The 16052-nt window shown below is 44.4% G+C and overlaps 2 protein-coding genes and 1 long non-coding RNA gene across 5 annotated transcripts in view; 1 reads left to right on the plus strand and 2 right to left on the minus strand.

Annotated features, from left to right (window-relative positions):
• The first annotated feature begins 32 nt into the window (after window positions 1-32).
• LOC142883511 (uncharacterized) lies at window positions 33-3483 on the plus strand. Its single transcript, XR_012926059.1, has 2 exons — window positions 33-683; window positions 818-3483. It is a non-coding gene; the product is annotated as an uncharacterized LOC142883511 (long non-coding RNA).
• Window positions 3484-3798: 315 nt separating this feature from the next.
• On the minus strand, window positions 3799-6833 carry ppifa (peptidylprolyl isomerase Fa). The gene is made up of 6 exons (XM_076018427.1): window positions 6631-6833; window positions 6455-6485; window positions 6292-6380; window positions 6115-6211; window positions 5479-5554; window positions 3799-5382 (listed from the first exon to the last, which is right to left on the minus strand). Exons 1-6 carry the CDS (start codon window positions 6772-6774, stop codon window positions 5247-5249), a joined length of 573 nt encoding a protein of 190 aa, XP_075874542.1. The 5' UTR covers window positions 6775-6833; the 3' UTR covers window positions 3799-5246.
• A 1853-nt stretch (window positions 6834-8686) lies between these two features.
• The window catches only part of zmiz1a (zinc finger, MIZ-type containing 1a), a 109369-nt gene continuing 102003 nt past the window's right edge, over window positions 8687-16052 (minus strand). For all 3 annotated transcript variants that reach the window (XM_076018428.1, XM_076018429.1, XM_076018430.1), the window contains 12 exons: window positions 15795-15960; window positions 15526-15667; window positions 14713-14923; window positions 14458-14563; window positions 14086-14246; window positions 13911-13978; window positions 13463-13531; window positions 13036-13373; window positions 12094-12338; window positions 11017-11268; window positions 9866-10838; window positions 8687-9824 (listed from right to left, as the gene is read on the minus strand). In XM_076018428.1, the coding sequence (XP_075874543.1) occupies window positions 10731-10838; window positions 11017-11268; window positions 12094-12338; window positions 13036-13373; window positions 13463-13531; window positions 13911-13978; window positions 14086-14246; window positions 14458-14563; window positions 14713-14923; window positions 15526-15667; window positions 15795-15960 (1866 nt within the window). In that variant the 3' untranslated portion in view covers window positions 8687-9824; window positions 9866-10730. The remainder of the gene's footprint in view (window positions 9825-9865; window positions 10839-11016; window positions 11269-12093; window positions 12339-13035; window positions 13374-13462; window positions 13532-13910; window positions 13979-14085; window positions 14247-14457; window positions 14564-14712; window positions 14924-15525; window positions 15668-15794; window positions 15961-16052) is intronic.

The raw sequence follows: 16052 nt of genomic DNA on the forward strand, positions 1-16052 counted from the left end.
GTACACATATGTAAGGTTTTTTTTGTTTTTTTTCCAAAAAGCAAAAAGCAAAATCAGATTTGACACAGAATTCAGAAAAATGTCGAGGGCGTGTTTGTTGTTAAGCGATCGTCACGGTGGATGTTTAGGTTTCAAGCGCCTGTTGAATCCTGGCAGCCTAAGCAGACTGAAAGAAAAAAAAGAAAAAAGAAAGAAAAGTTCCTGCAAAGGACTTGAACCCTTCAAAAAGACAACAATGTCTAAGTAGCTGGTTGGAGTGTGCAGAGGGAGGTGAAGCTTTTCAGGGGGGGGGGACTGCAGCAAGATTCCTGGTCGGTGGGAGAAAAAAAAAAGAGCAGTGGGTGCGATTTATTAAAGGTGGCCGTTTGTGATGTCGCGATGCAGAAATTATAAGGATGTAACGCAAGTGATGAAGAATTGTATTTTTTTTTGGTGTCAGAAGACAGAAAACTACACACCCTGTTTACATGTATCTCTGCGCAGACCTAAAGCCCCAGAGAGGAAATGCAATGTAGTTTGACTAATAGAAACCTGCCTTATACATTAACCTGTAATAGGAATCGTGAACTATCTTACATGTACTGTACTTTTTAGCCTTATAAAAGCTGGTTAGACTATATTTTATACTGTTACATACTGTGTGTGCCTTTTTCATACATGTATATATATATATATATATATATGTATATATATATATATATATATATATATATATATATATATATATATATATAAATATATATATATATATATATATATATATATATATATATATATATATATATATATATATATGTATATATGTATATATATATAGGTATGTATGTATGTATGAATCATTCTGAGATTTCGAGTGGCCTTTGGACGCTGGTGCAGAGTGTTGTGCGACTGTGACGCCGGGCAAGTTGAAAGCAGGTTGGAGATGTGACCGAGGGACTGAGGGAGTGTGAGCCGTCACGGGGGTGGGGGGGCGTTTGATCGGATGCAGTCTGCAAGCGGCGGCGGCTGTATTTCCAGCTGGCAATAACAATGCTACTGCGCTCTGTTGTCATGGAACATCAACAAAAGATGTCATTTGTTGTCAGAGATCTTCACGACAGAACAGTTACACGTGAAACTGTGGACCTCAACCTTGTTATTTTTTTTTTTTTTTTGTCTGTTGATGTTTATCAAAGGAATCCTGGGTCGTGTATTCGTTGTTTTTGTTAAACATGGTTACTTGCCTCTGGTTGGCGAGTTTTGTGGTGGCTAACGATGGTACCCCCTGCAGTTTTTGGGAAATTCAGCTTCATTTCTATGCGTAACCTTAAAGGGACCCTCCGAGTAATTTAGCGCCGCCCTTCAGGGCAGAGAAGAGGCTTCACGTCAGAGGCTCACTTTGTGTTTCTAATCCTTTGTATACTACATTACCCATAATGCAACTAAACGTCATCAAATTACCTCTATGATAAGCTTCAAATGTGTGAAAAAAAGACTTTTTTCACAGATGCTTTTTTTTTCACATTTATGTGTGTATCTGTATTGAGTCTTTTCACACATGATGAAGGTTATCATATATACATTTATATATATATATATATATATATATATATATATATGATCTAGAAGTAGTACTAAATGAACACTATACATAACTTATGACTGGTGGTGGCCTCTGTTACAAAACAACAATTACCAATGGGGCATTTGTATTACAGCTAGCTTAATGGCGCAACATGAATGAGTCCACTAGTCCTGATTATTTTTCTTCCTCCCCATCTCATTGTTTCGCCACCTTCCTGTCGCTCTGCGTGATGACACTAAACCAAGCAGGTTCTCATTGTCCTCAGTCGTGGCCTGTGGCTGCACTCATAGGATTGTATACCAATGATGCCTTATGGACGAACCTGCAGTTACCAGGCAGGCAGGCAGGCGGACGATGAATCCTGCCAGACCAGACTGATTTTACCCACAGGCGCGTCACGAGGCCATTTTCATTGGCAAATGGCAAAGACAGCGGCAATCTGTGCTCAACTTGCGAGGAAAAAAAAAAAAAAAATTATATAAACAATTTAAGATGTAATGTCTTGAAAGCTATATACTTGATTTTTCTAGTACATTTACAGTTCAAATTTGTTTTTGTTTTTTTTCTATGGAAGAGATGTGTATTTTGGAACATTTTAATGGATGTTGAAAATTTTTAAAGCAATCTGCAAAAGAAAAAGAAACAAACCCTTCCCTCTTTCCACAGTTATGTCTCTGTCAGAGGTTGACCATGTTATGTATATATTTGAGTGCCATTATTTTCAAGGATAGTAGCTCTTTTTAAGTGTTATGCAATATCGAAGCTTTCCGTGTAAGAAGAAGAAGAAGAAGGGCCTATTGCTGAGTAATAAACAAAAAAAGCTGGGAGTTTGTTGTATCCTCTTAATGTTTTACGGTGATCTGAGGGGTTATCCTGCAGGAATATTTATGGAAAGATTTTTTTTTACAACACTTGTTTTTGTATAGAATATGCAACAAAGTTATTCTAAGAAGGAAATACTGATGTCTACATAGATTATTATGAAGAAAAAAAAGAAGCTGGTACATAATTAATTACTTTTTCCCTCAAGTATAAGCAAGCCATTGTATTTTTTTTGTTTGTTATGTGATTATATCAGTGTTGAATAACCCGCAATGTATTTAGTTGCTCTGTGTAACTAATGTTGAGCTGCCTTTTGCATCCACACAGTAGCATGTACTTGTTTATGAACGTTATGAAGATGAATTGTGTTAACATGCAGAATTCTTAATTAGCGATGGATACTCACCACTGTATAAGCGCATTAAACTGTGAGACGTAGTTTGCTTAAAGCAGGAATGTCAAGGAACTATTATAAGAACAGAATTGTTTGTTATTATTTTTTTTTTTTTAGCTTAGGGAGTGTGTACTTTTTATTTCTTTCCTTGAGACGACGTGTGTGACAAAGAACTGTTCTAGAGTTTGCATGTGCATGTGTTTGGTTCTGAATGAAATATGTTGTGCAATGTAGTACCTATTTAAATAGAGTAGATTGCGTAAGTGCATAGCATTATAAAAAAAAAACACAACTCTGATTATTATTATTATTATTATTATCATTGTTCTTACTAGTATTTTATTTACCAATAGCATAACCTAAAATATATATATATATTACAGATGTACTGAGTGTAATGCGTTAACACTTTACGTGATCAAATTGGACAGTTGTTGTTTGTATTCTTTGTATGATTTGAGATGTTTGCGATGTTGCAATAATGTAATGTTTGAAGTGGACACAACACAGGCTTCCTGGCAGGTGAGACAGTGAGTTTCGTGGGAAGCAACGGCAGCCGCGGCTGCGGTCGAAGACCACGGGTCTGTTTTTGACGTCCACGAAACGGCATTCCGAAATGTGCCTTATTCATTAGCGTAGGAAACATTTTTAGTGTTTGTGTTCTTCAAACGTTTAGTGAATTAAAGTCCTATTGAATACAAAACCACTTGGCTCGAGTGCCTCTTTTTTTTTTTTTTGGACTTAACTCTTTCCTGACAGAAAAGTATATATATATATATATATTTATTTTTTTTTTTTGACGTAAATCAAAGTCGCGTACACGTTTTTAAAGTATTTCCTGTCTACTCCAAGACTGTTTTACATTCCCGCGGCTCTGAAACACTTTCCCGAAGAGTGCCAAAAGATAATAACCACATTTAGCTGTCAGGACTTGATTTCAACACCAACCCAGTCCGAGTGAGGACAGAAAACCATAACAATAAAAAAAAAAAAAGGAAAAAAAGGGGGGAAAAAGGAAAAAAGGGTGGGGGTGGGGGGGTTATGGGGCTGACTCGGGTGCTGCAGGATCAGTGTGGACGTTCCCGGCTGAAGCAGCTGTAAAGATGTCATTGTTTCTCTCCTCTGTGTGTTTGACGCTGGGCACAGCGCTGGAGCGTCGCCGGAGCCAAGTTTCCATGCGCAGCCCTGGACGTGCATTCCAAATGGCCAGAAGTGAAGCGGCGGAGGGTGGGGGGTTCAAATTATATCAAGTTTGTTACGACATCCCCGGCTCAAACAGAGCGAGGGCAGCAAAGTCTCTATGGCAACAATGTAATCTGAGAATTCAAACAAACGGTGGAAGGTCAGCGCACATATGGTTGCACTTAGGGGGCGAGAGAGTTGCTGTTTCGCGTCGCTTCGTTATTTACTTTCATAAAGAATTAGCCCGATAAGCAGCACCGCCCAGTCTTTGGCGTTTAGACGTATCCCAGCGTCCACTGCGCCTCGAGACTCTCAGCGTTCCAGATGAAAGACGGCGGTGGGAAGGGCAACACAAACATTTTCAGCTTTCGCCCCCCTTTTTTTTTTTGTTTTACGATTCCAGCAGTGAAAACACTCATTTGCGCACGTCCCCAGTCAGGCGGCGGCGATGGTCGGTCGTCCTGCGCTTGGCGCCGGCCTTAGGTGGATGTCCTGTGACTTCACATCCTGCTCCCCATGGACAGGAAGCCGGTGGTGCTGCATCACCGGCTGTCTAAAAACAGCTGCTGATCATTTCCAGGAAGCGTCAAAAGCAACGGGGCCTGTGGCACAAGCTAGGCCGCAGTGTCCTGTGCTGGGACTCGTGCTCTTGGAATCTAGAAACCCTTCTTTATGCGCCAGTAAATGAAGAGTTATCGTGCAATGATAGCAATTATTTTATTTTATTTTTTAAATATATACAGGACTTGGCAAAGAAGAGGGCCCAGGTTGGAATGTGGCAGAGTGGCGTTTTGTAGGTCGATGAGATAAAAGTGTTGCTCCCAGTTTTGATGAGTTAGTATTGGCTTTATAGACGTCACATTATAAGTTTAAACATGGCAGAAATGTTTAGGTTATGGATCTTTTAAAAATGTCCAGTATGATGTTACACTGTCTTTACCAATCCTACCCTCCTCTTCCAGAAAAGGTGCCGGCACCTCACTCCTTTCCAAAGTCAGCTAAGAATCCCAGACAGGTGTGCTTCCAGCCCTCTGGGAGGGAGTCCAGACAACATCAGCATTTGTCTTTGCTTTTTTTTTTTTTTTTTTTTTTTAAAAAAAACAAAAAAACAAAAAACAAAAAACTTAATCCTGTGATGATGAATCACTGGTGTCCATGATCCAAAAACAAAGTGGGTAAAATATGGCACCTTTAAAACATAGAATCTGACGCTAAACCATCGGAAAAAAGTAAATAATATTCATTAAAAAAAAAAAACAAAATTAGAAATAAAGTCCAACGGCGTTATTTTATCTCGCCGCAGTCAGTGACGACTATTTTCTTGATCACACCTCCATCGTGCAAACCAAACGATTCCATCTTGGTGACCACGTCCATCCCTTCCCTCACCTGCCCGAACACCACGTGTTTACCGTCCAGCCTGCCGCAAAAAAACACACAGACAGTGTGAGCGATCCCCACCCAATGGCGCCTTGAGTGATATCTTAAATTGAAGAAAGTCCATCAAAGTATTTACCATTCGGTCTTCTTGGTGCAGATGAAGAACTGGGATCCGTTGGTGTGGGGCCCTGAGTTTGCCATCGAAAGGATTCCTGCGAGGATTAACAAAAAACAAAACAAAAAACAAAACAAAAAACAAAACATTTCTATCGCTAAACGTGACACTGTGAGGAACATCTTGATCTCTTTTAGGGCACAGGACCATTTGCAGTACAATGACGCATTTGCAGCAACTGGGGAAGCATGACACAAATTAACTACCGAGTGTGGTGAAAGACTGTTTATCTCCACCGAAACTGATGGTAAACTGTGATTACACAACGGCTCGAAATCAAATCCCAAACAATCAGCATGTAAACAAAACTTTATCCGGGACAGACTTTTTTTTTTCTCCTTCTGATTATTGCACGCTGTCTTTGCAGAAAGTAGGTCAATCACCTGAAACAGGACCTACTTGAAAACTAGGCACTGCCCCCTAGTGGCAAAGTATTACTCCTGATTTGTTCGCCTATTTCTTAAGATTTTTGGATTAGTCGTTTAATTAACAATCAAGATAATTATCTTTTTCGAGCACAAAGTTACTGCTATTGGATGTAGTCGTGCGTGGTGCGTGGTGCGCATGCAAGGAAAAGTAACAGTACATGAAAAGTACCTGGGCCAGTGTGTTTTAATTTGAAGTTCTCATCCTTGAACGATTTCCCAAATATAGATTTTCCTCCGGTGCCGTTGTGGTCGGTGAAGTCTCCGCCCTGTGACGGGACAAGAACAGCGGCGTTGTGGTTCAAAGTTCCAACTGTCTGCTTCAACTTTGTGTGCGCGAGACACTCACCTGACACATGAACTCAGGTACGACCCGGTGGAACACGGAGCCCTTGTAGCCAAAACCATACTCTGCGGTGCACAGTGCTCTAAAGTTTGCTGTAAAATGGGTTTTCATATATTTGTGTCAGGTGACAAATAAAAACATCCAAATCAGAATAAAAGGCACATACCAGCAGTCTTTGGCACCACATCAGCATTCAGCTGCAATTAAAACAGATACAATTAAAATCGCTTGAAGTGTCGGCTTATATTATACAGACGTGTGTGTGTGTCACCATCCTGCAGGTGTGACCGAGGTGTTCAGCAGACTAGCACAAGCTAGCTAGCTGGCTAGCAGGTTCGCTACCTCAATAACGATTCTTCCCAGAGGCTCGCCGTCGGCTTCCACATCCAGAAAGACAACAGGGTTCTTCTCCGGACCGGAAGAGAAGAGCCTGGTCGCGGCAATGCCCGGCGGGCTGTATTTCAGACGAGTTTTTATCTGAAACATCGCTGCTGCCAAGTTGAGAAGGTGACAGGGAGCTGCTAGCTAGCTAGCTAGCCCCATACGTGCTGTTGGTGTTTACAAGTGACGTCACAGGAACTCCCGCTCAAACAGCGACGCTGCGTGGATTTTGGAGGAGGTAAATTTTATTTCTGTGGTTTATTATGATGTTTGAAGTGTAAACTAACTTCACAGAAGTCCTCATAATTTGTCTGTTTCAAATCCCCACCCAGTCACAACTGTAATTTCATCATCTTCTTCTTCTTCTTTTTTTTTTTTTCAAATGGTCAATGTGTTCACAACTTCACATCTAATTTGTTAGACTGTGGCTCATCGCTGCTTTTTTGACGACATTAATACGAATGCTTATTCTTACGCTATTGTTTTTTATTATTTAGAAGCTGGCATTTTTTAATTCAACTGCAGTGAAAAGTAGCAGTAATTTTCTTTTATTAGTTTCTTTATTATTTGCACACAAGTAGGAGTTTCAAGGTCATTTGTTTGCACTAACAAACTATTACGTGAAATTAGTTTTTTTTTTTTTTTTTTTTTTCCATCAGTTGAACACCGCAATTAGTAAGATAGCTGCTCGGTATCTGACCTTTTCATTTTGATTTTCTATTTTTCTTTTTTTTTTGACATGCTTGTCCCAACTTGTCATTGTCTGCCAAAAGATGGAGAAGCCATTGATAGTGTTTCATCTGAATACATCTTTATTAGATAAATATTAGGATGTCACGTCATCTAACTACATACAGATTTGCAGGACTAAAAATCACAATGTTTTTTTCCCCCCCAACTGTTTTTAGAATATGAAATGATTGTACATAGAATGTACAAAACCAAAGAGATAACTGCCACTTGTGCCAATCACTTCAGATTGTACCTTTATAGCATATTTCTTCTTCTTTTTTTTTTTTTTTGCCACATTGCATAAAAATTAGAAATTTTGACAAAATCTTTTACAAACTGTAAATTTGGAGACAACTCCCTCCGGAGCCGATCACAGCTCAGCGTCTCCACGTCCCAATTATACCTCAAAAGGTTTCAATAATTTTGTAGCACCTTTATAAAGTACACAGGTAATAGAGAAATACACAGAGGTTTAATATTACACAAAAGAAAAAAAAACAACCTTTTTTTTCCTTGGAAATCCCCGCGTGAGGGGGGTACATAAAGTATTTTACATAAATGAACAGGCGTGGTTAAAGAGGTCTGCACAGACACAAATCAAACACAGACTCAGTTTGCCAATTCAATGTCTGACAGGAGGATGGAAGCTTTACAAATTCTAAATACACTATGCACACTCCCCCTGGAGAAAATGAATACATTTCTGTTAACGTGTCTCTATTTGTCATTTACATTATATACACATTTTCTTTATTTTCCCCTCCCCATCCCCATCACTCGGCCACCCCCCACCCAAAAAAAAAAACAAAAAAAAATGACATTTTACAATAATAATAATAATAATAATAATTGCATTCTCTTTTACATCCTCGACTTTTGCAATCAGACAGCACGATTTGTGTTGCTCAGAGTACATGATTTTTGTGAGAGGTTACACGTACATCTACACACTGTGTTTTAGGGAAACAACGCGTCCCGAGGCGGCAGTGCATTGTCTTGAACAAACATGTAGACAAACACAAACAAACATCTGATCCTTCAAAAGATAGAAAGGTAAGGTGGTCAGTTTTGAAGATCAGTAAAGCCATTTTTGGTATTTAAAAAAAATAATAATTCAAATTGAGGAATTAGCAAACAGCGACATACGGCATATTTAAAATCCATCTACTGTACTGCATAAAAACCAAATTAATTTTTTGTAAAAACACGGGACAATAACTTAAAACACAATATAAAATGTGGTGACGAAACACAAATTACAGTTACACTTTCTGTTTTCCAAATGAAAGAAAAAAACTCATCAGTAGGCCCCAAAATAAATGTTGAGGACTTTCATCTTTAAATAAAAACCATAGGTCACTTCAAATCATGTAAAAATTAAAATGGTGGGGCGTGGGGAACGAGCTTTAAATGCATAAACTATAATTCATATGGACGAATTACTTTTAATGCGGACCAATTTTGATATGGATGTAAAAACCAAAAGTTGCCCGGAGACCAGTTTCATGATTCCTTCTGCTGCTGCACCGACACAGGGAAGTGGAAAACACTGTACACGACACACAGGAACTTGCCACAGGGCCAGTGAGAGTGCAATTCATTCCTTACATCGGACCGGCTTATAGGGGACGCTGTGAGTCTGCGCTCTGTGTCAAACATACAGTACCATGTAGCTGACAGTTAGATGTTGGTACGGTGCTGTACGGTCGCAAAAAAAAAAATACACACACAGGGGAAATATACAACAGCTCTGGAGACACTGTTGAATCATGCAGGGTGTTTTTTTTCCCTCCCCCATCTCCAAATAACTGCAGTGACGTAACTATTAAAAAAAGGGGAAAGAATTATTACCACAACTGCACAGGTGTTGCTTTAAAATACAGTGATTGGAGCAAAAAAAAAAATAAAAATAAAAAAAAAAATGTGTGGGATGTGAGTGTCAGTCCTGCATTCACACCAACGTTGCATCCAGGCCGGAGCCCCTATTAGAGTGAGTGTATAGAGGAAAGCTTTGGTGACGTTTTCAATTTCAACGTGGGACAGAAAAAAAAAAAAAAAACGAAACACGTGTATAAAAACAAAATCATAAAAAAAAACCCAGCTACATTTAAAACGAAGTAATAAATACAACAACAAAAAAAAAACAAAAACCCGACAACAATAACGAAGGAGACAACGATGGAGCAGGTTTAGGCTTGACAGACGCGACGGGAGCCGTTGGCACACATGCACTTGCGAAGGGGAAACGGCGCTCGCTGTGGACGAGGAGGAGCGAAACGTTAATAAATACACAGAGGAGCGCAGGCGCAGTGCGGGAGGACCGAGTCAGCGCTCGGAGTGGTGGATGCTTCTTCCATTCTGCTTCTCCCTCCACCACCAACTCTCATTCCTTCTTCCTTTCCACACTTTTGCCACCCACTTGTCTCCCACACGCACACAAACAAGGACGCGCGCGAGCGCGCACACACACACACACACACACACACACACACACACACACACACACACACACACACACACGTATATAAACAGGTCGATACGGACTGGGACACACTCACCGCACTGCACAATGCACACTCATTTTCTCTGTTGACAGTGGGAGATATTGCAGTTCCAGTTCCAGTTATTCTGCTGTCCCACACAGGCATTCATACACACACACACACACACACACACACACACACTCAATCTCACACACACACACACACACACACACACACACACACACACACACACACACACACACACACACAGAAGCGTGGTGGTAAAAGGACATTGCATGTGCCAAACCTCTGGAAGAACACATTTCAAATATGTTAAAATAAAAAAAAAAAACCCACTCATGATAGTTTTGTTGTTTTTTTTCACTTTTTTTTCCACAAAAAGGACCAAAACGAAAAAAGAAAAAAGAAAAAAAAAATTGTGTCTCTCCTCTGCGTCGTTTACACGTGACGAGTATAGCTGCACAGTTTTCCGTTGAAAAGTCACAAGTATCATACACTGTTGTATATTTAGGTCGTTTTAGTGCCATGGCTGTAAAATGGTGCGTTTTCCCGAGTCAGCTGGAAGAACTGGTGCGTGGAATCTTTACACTGGAGGGGTTTGGGAGGGGGGGGGGGCGAGAAAGTCGGAGCACGGACTCCCTCGGAGTGTTGGGGTGTTGGGGCGCCTCCTTTCAGCCACGGCCCTGTGCCATACATGCTCCAGCGTAGTGCACGTGTGCGCGGGGGGGCTGCTGCGAGTGTCAACAGGAGGTTGGTGAGGTGTCTGTCTGTGGACGGACGAGTCGAGTGCGGCTTTGCACTCCGGGTGGGGTGGGGGAGGGTCAGCTAGTTGTTCTCGAACAGGGAGAGAAGGTCGTCGTTGCTGTTGGTGGGGAGGTCGGGGGGGTCCAGGTACGACAGTAACTCGTCCGGGTTCGCCAGCTCGGGCAGCAGCTGGAGAGGGGGGGGAAGAGGGCACAAAAAAAGAGAGAAGGATGAGCGAAGAGTGGAAAACGGAACACGGAAGGAGAGAGAAAGAAAGAGAAAGAAATGAGCGCAGTTGCAGCAGCAGACGATGTTAGCCGCTAACGGGTAGCTAGCTCATGCCGCCGAGCGAAGCGCTCACACTTACATCCAGCGAGGGCTCGGGCATGTCCTGGGCGCCCGGACCCATCTGGCCGTCTGAGGAGGGGTTAAAGTTCATATCGCCGTGCGGGTGACTGTTCTGCCCCGGCTGCTGAGGTTGAGGCTGCGGCTGGCGCGGCTGCGGCGGCTGCGATGACTGGCCGCCGTGATGCAACGGCGGCCCGCTTTGGCTGCCGGGGTGGGGAGACGCATGCAAGATCTGCTGCATGGGGTTATGGGGCTGATCGGGATGCGACATCTGCAAGGGGGGGTTTGCAGGGGAGGAGCAGGGAGGGGAGAGAGTGAAGGTGTTAAAAGGAAGGAAGGAAGGAAGGAAGGAAGCAAGGAAGGAAGGAAGGGGGGGGCGGGGGGGTTTGAGGGAAGGAGGGAGGGGTGCGTGGGAAGAAAGAGAGGGAGAAAGCGAGATGAGTTCCAGCGTGAATCATGTGGACCAGGCTTTAAAAAGGAAAGAAAAATGATAAAGTAATGGAAGCTGTGATCTGCAGGTGTGTGCGGCTGCGACGCGAGCAGGTGAACGCGGCAAGACGGCAGCAGACGACAAACTGCATGGAGACTTTTGCAATGCGGCAGAAATGAACTTAAAGGAATAGATATTATACATATATATATATCTATATAATATATATATGTATTATATTTGTGCTCCCCCTGCAGGCACACAGGTCCATGACTACATAAGCCATGCCGAGGCCTCGCAGTGGTGGTTTTTGGCTGGAAAGCGCACAGTCTTTAGACTTTGCTTGCTCATGGATTTTTGTTTGACAGCAACTGGAAGTTTTTATTTCTCATATTTGTTGGCCAGTGTGCTACATTATTCCTTTTTTTTTTATATCATTTTTATATGGAAAATAAATCAAGATGATTTTTTTTTTATTTCAAATCATAAACCTTGTCCTGTGTCTAACACAGCCTGCCCAGCCAAACCCAGAGTCATAAAGACAACAGGAAGTGTCGTCGTCACCACAACGTTGAACGATCCAGCTGGACTGCCTGGTAATTGCGATGGTTTCTCCAGGCCAGGGGGAAGCAGGAAACTCTGCAGCCGAGCCGTGGTCCTACTCACCGGGTCGCTCATGCCGTGGTTGTGGGCCTTCTCCTGGGAGAGGAGGCCGCCGGGCCCGTCCGGGGGGTGGGACAGCTGGGGCCCGTGGATAAAGTCGTTCATGGGGGGGCCGCTGCCGCCGTTACCTCCTCCTCCTCCTCCTCCTCCTCCTGCTCCTGGTCCTCCTCCTCCACCGCCTCCCACTCCTCCAGCAGAGGGGTTTGCGTGAGGGAAGTCGAAGTTGCCTTGGCTGTGGTAGTTGTTGCCTGGAAGGAGGACGAGGGGACGGAGATGCGTCAGAGGGGGGGGGGTTGGGTGAGGTTTCACTTCTTACAGAACAAACACGCTTGGCGGTGGGGTGGGGGTGGGGGGGGGGGGGGGGCTTTCAAAAACAGATGTGGTGATTTTCGAGCGGTCAGCATTAAGGCGTTAACTGCCATTAGTTAAATGCAATCCGTGACACGTTCTGGTAAATTTTCAAAATAAAAGCAATTTTCAAAAATAAAGTACATGATTTTTGATCGCGCAATTTCACAAGCGCGATCATATTTGCGTATATTATATTTGTCAGTATCTACTATCAGGGTTTGTGAGAAATGAAAACAAACACAGACGCACACGAAAGAGAGTAACAGAGTGGGCCGGCTACGGCATTTCTGTGTCCGGTGTGAACCTGGCGTAAGCCTTTTTGTCCCTTTTACTAAGCCGTAGTCGGCCCCTCTGGCCGATTTCTGGTAAGAAATACTTTACTTTATGGGGTTAAAACTGCCTTGAAATGCAAAATAACCAAAATTTACACATGCAATTCAAACCGCGATTAATCCCAGTTAACTAATTAATTAATTAATCGCAATTAAAAAACATGAATCGTTTGACAGCCCTAAGTGATTTCCAGAACCCTCGGTCAAACAGCACAGGTTTGTGTTTGTACACTCTGCACAACCCCAGCTGCTCTTCCTTTACCTGCGCCAGGATAGTCTCCCCCGTTGCCACCGGCGTGTTGACCAGGATGTGGTGGATATGGACTGGGGCCAGGTCCGTGGCCGTGCCCAGATCCAGGTCCAGGTGCAGGTCCAGGTCCGGGTCCAGATCCCGGTCCCGGGCCGGGACCTTGACCGGGACCTGGCCCGAGCTGGGCGATCATCTCCATCACGTTGGGCATGGTCATCTGACTGGGGCTCATGGTCTTGAAGCGCTTGGTGAGCGGACCGTCAGGGTCCTCCTTGATATGCAGCTCAGACTTGATGGGAACAGGCCTCCAGCTACACGTGGGGTCTATAGTGACCTCCTCAAACTCGGAGCTGTCAGGGCAGAAGAAGAAAAGAGCGTGTTATATATGATTGTGACAGCAGCCTATGAGTTAACTCCACGGGGACGGTAGGAAACATACTTTTGGATGGCGTTGAGGATCCCCCACATGTACTGATCCACCTCCAGGCCTTCTAATAACGCTGTTTTACTGAGGGGGGAAATTGATGTGGTCAGATGGAGGCTTTCGTCACGTCCGTATTTTCATGTCTTAAAGGTCCAGAGTGTAAGAATTTTGATGAATCCCACCTGACATCGCGTTTTTGTATTTCGGGCTCTGTCAGGTGGGCTTCCTTAAATAAAGCAAGACGGCAGCTAACGAGGAGCAAGACACTTGCTCTGTGTATATTCTGATATATCTGAGAACCGTTCCAAAGGTAGGAAAACCAAAGTATGTTTATTGTACTGCAAGTATACACTTTTATTAATGTATTTATGGGTAGTATGTTAAGTTTTACCAATATAGAAATAATAAATCAAGCCAAATTTCACACACTGGACCTTTACAAGGACAAAAACCTTCCACTCACTTGCACACCGGACACCTCCACGTCCCCCTCTCACAGTTGAGCTGCAGATACGACTCCAGATCGAAACACTGCCAAGAGAAAGAGGTCAAAGGTTGGAACAAACCCTTTCAAAGCAGTCAAATTTATAACGTTTTCTGTGAACAGGCGAGCTGGAAAACCTCGAGCGTGCACAAACCTGCACGTGTTTGCAGTCGTGCCCCCGGGCCGGGAGCTGGATCCGCCGGAAGGTGATGGGACACTTGAGCGACACTTTAATGGCTGTCTGCTCCACGCCGTCCTCCCCGTTGAGCGCCGCGTTGCCCGCCGACGCCGCCACGCTGCTGAAGTTCCTCTTAACTGCAACGGCAGAGCGGTTTGAGAGGAGGGAGAGGAGGGGAAAGGGGGGGGGGGATTAGCCAGTGGAGACTCGCAGGTGCACTTCGAGGCTCAGTCTCGGTGAAAACCCCGAGGAGACGCAGGTGTTTGCTTGTGTAATTAAGATGTATTTATGCATGATAAGCGCCCTAATGGAAACAAAACAAAACGAAAAAGCAAAACAAAGCCGTACTCTTGGTGATGCAGTGTTCTGCAGGAAGGAGTCTCTTCTTTAGGAGCCCCTGGAGGACCGATCGCACAGATGGCCTGTGGACCAGCTGCAGCACAAACAGGTGGGACTGCGGAGAAACAAAACAGGAAATTGGTTCATTCAGCGAGCGCGAGCCGAGTCGTTTGTGTGATTATCAGCCTCGCTTGTGCATCTGCTGAATAAAACAACTTCATTTATGCGTCGTGACTAGCAGCGGGCAGCGTGTTGTGTACTCACGCAGCAGCAGGCGGTGACCGTGATCTGGATGGTGTTCCTGCCAGGTACGCACACGTGCTTCAGGTGCAAGGGCTTGTGGGAGGTCTTGTTGTCGCCCCTCTCGATGGTGAGGGGCGTGGCGTTGACGCTGACCTGCACCGAGGCGGGCCAGTTGGTGTTCATCTGCCTGTCTTCGTGGTGGTAGCACTTGAACTGCAGTTCCAGGTCCGACCTGCAGGGGGGCCGGGGCGACATGTGAAAGGCACGGATGTATTATAAAAACTGGATAGGGGACTAGTGATTCTTTTCCGGTGGCTACTCGAAGTACTGCAGCCAAAACCCCATCTGGGACAAAAACCATAAAAATTACTCATCAGAATAAATAAAATGTTTTGTTTTTTTATTTGCAGCTTTCTGATATAAATTTAAACAGTAAAAAATTTCCACTGGCTAATAACACATTTGAAAATAAACAACGAGAAACGAATTAAGTAATAATAATATCCTTCAATGAACGTCCTGTCCTGATTGACGCATCAAAATACCAGCAGAGCACTCTGGGCCAAATATGATGACACGGGCCAGAGTTTTGACACCTATACTCTCTGCGCTGCATAAACGAAAGCAAAAGCCAAAAACTTTTTTCGCCCGATACGCTGGTTGAGCGCCTACATTGAAATGAACGGGGCCGCCATGGTGGATCCCGGGGGCTTGGTGCAAGCTTACGAAAACAAAGACAACGGTGAAAGGCGCCGCCGGCTGGGGCCGAAAAACAAACGGGCTCCCTTAAAGCAAAACACGGCCGAGGTCGGAGATCTTCAGTGGTGGTCCTACCTCCACATGAGGGTCTGATAGACGGAGGGCCGTAGGTGGAAGACGTGGTTGCTGACAGCCAGGTTGTGCTCCAGACGGAACGGCTCCAGCACCACACCGTCCCTGACGGGGAACGTGAGCCGCAGCTCCTCGTTGGGGTTCGCTGGGTATGAAAGAAACAAACAACCCAGGTTGGACTTCCCAATCTGCCCGCCGGTAAGAAGCCGTGCGTCGCCGCGGGGCATAAATAAAAACAGCCCACGGCTGAAGGAGGCCGCTCCAACACTAACCTGGCGGGGGCGGCAGCGCCGTTGTATTTGGTTTCATGTCGGGCGGGAACGGGGGCTTCACGTCCTGATTGGGCGACAGGTAGGGGGGAATACCGCTTCCCGGGGTCATGGGGGGAGTGGGGTTTCCAGGGACCGGGGAGTGGGGGTAGTTGCCGGGCCTGGGGGGCTGTAAAAGGCAGGAAGGTCGAGTGAGGAAAAACATCTGCGCAACTCGTTTGGCTCGCACGGCCGGGTCAGATGGAACAAAGGTGGGTGGTG

The sequence above is a fragment of the Nelusetta ayraudi genome, unplaced genomic scaffold (genome assembly GCF_046127955.1).
Source record: "Nelusetta ayraudi isolate G7.1 ecotype Tasmania unplaced genomic scaffold, CSIRO-AGI_Nayr_v1 ptg000008l, whole genome shotgun sequence".
NCBI classification, from domain to species: Eukaryota; Metazoa; Chordata; class Actinopteri; order Tetraodontiformes; family Monacanthidae; genus Nelusetta; species Nelusetta ayraudi.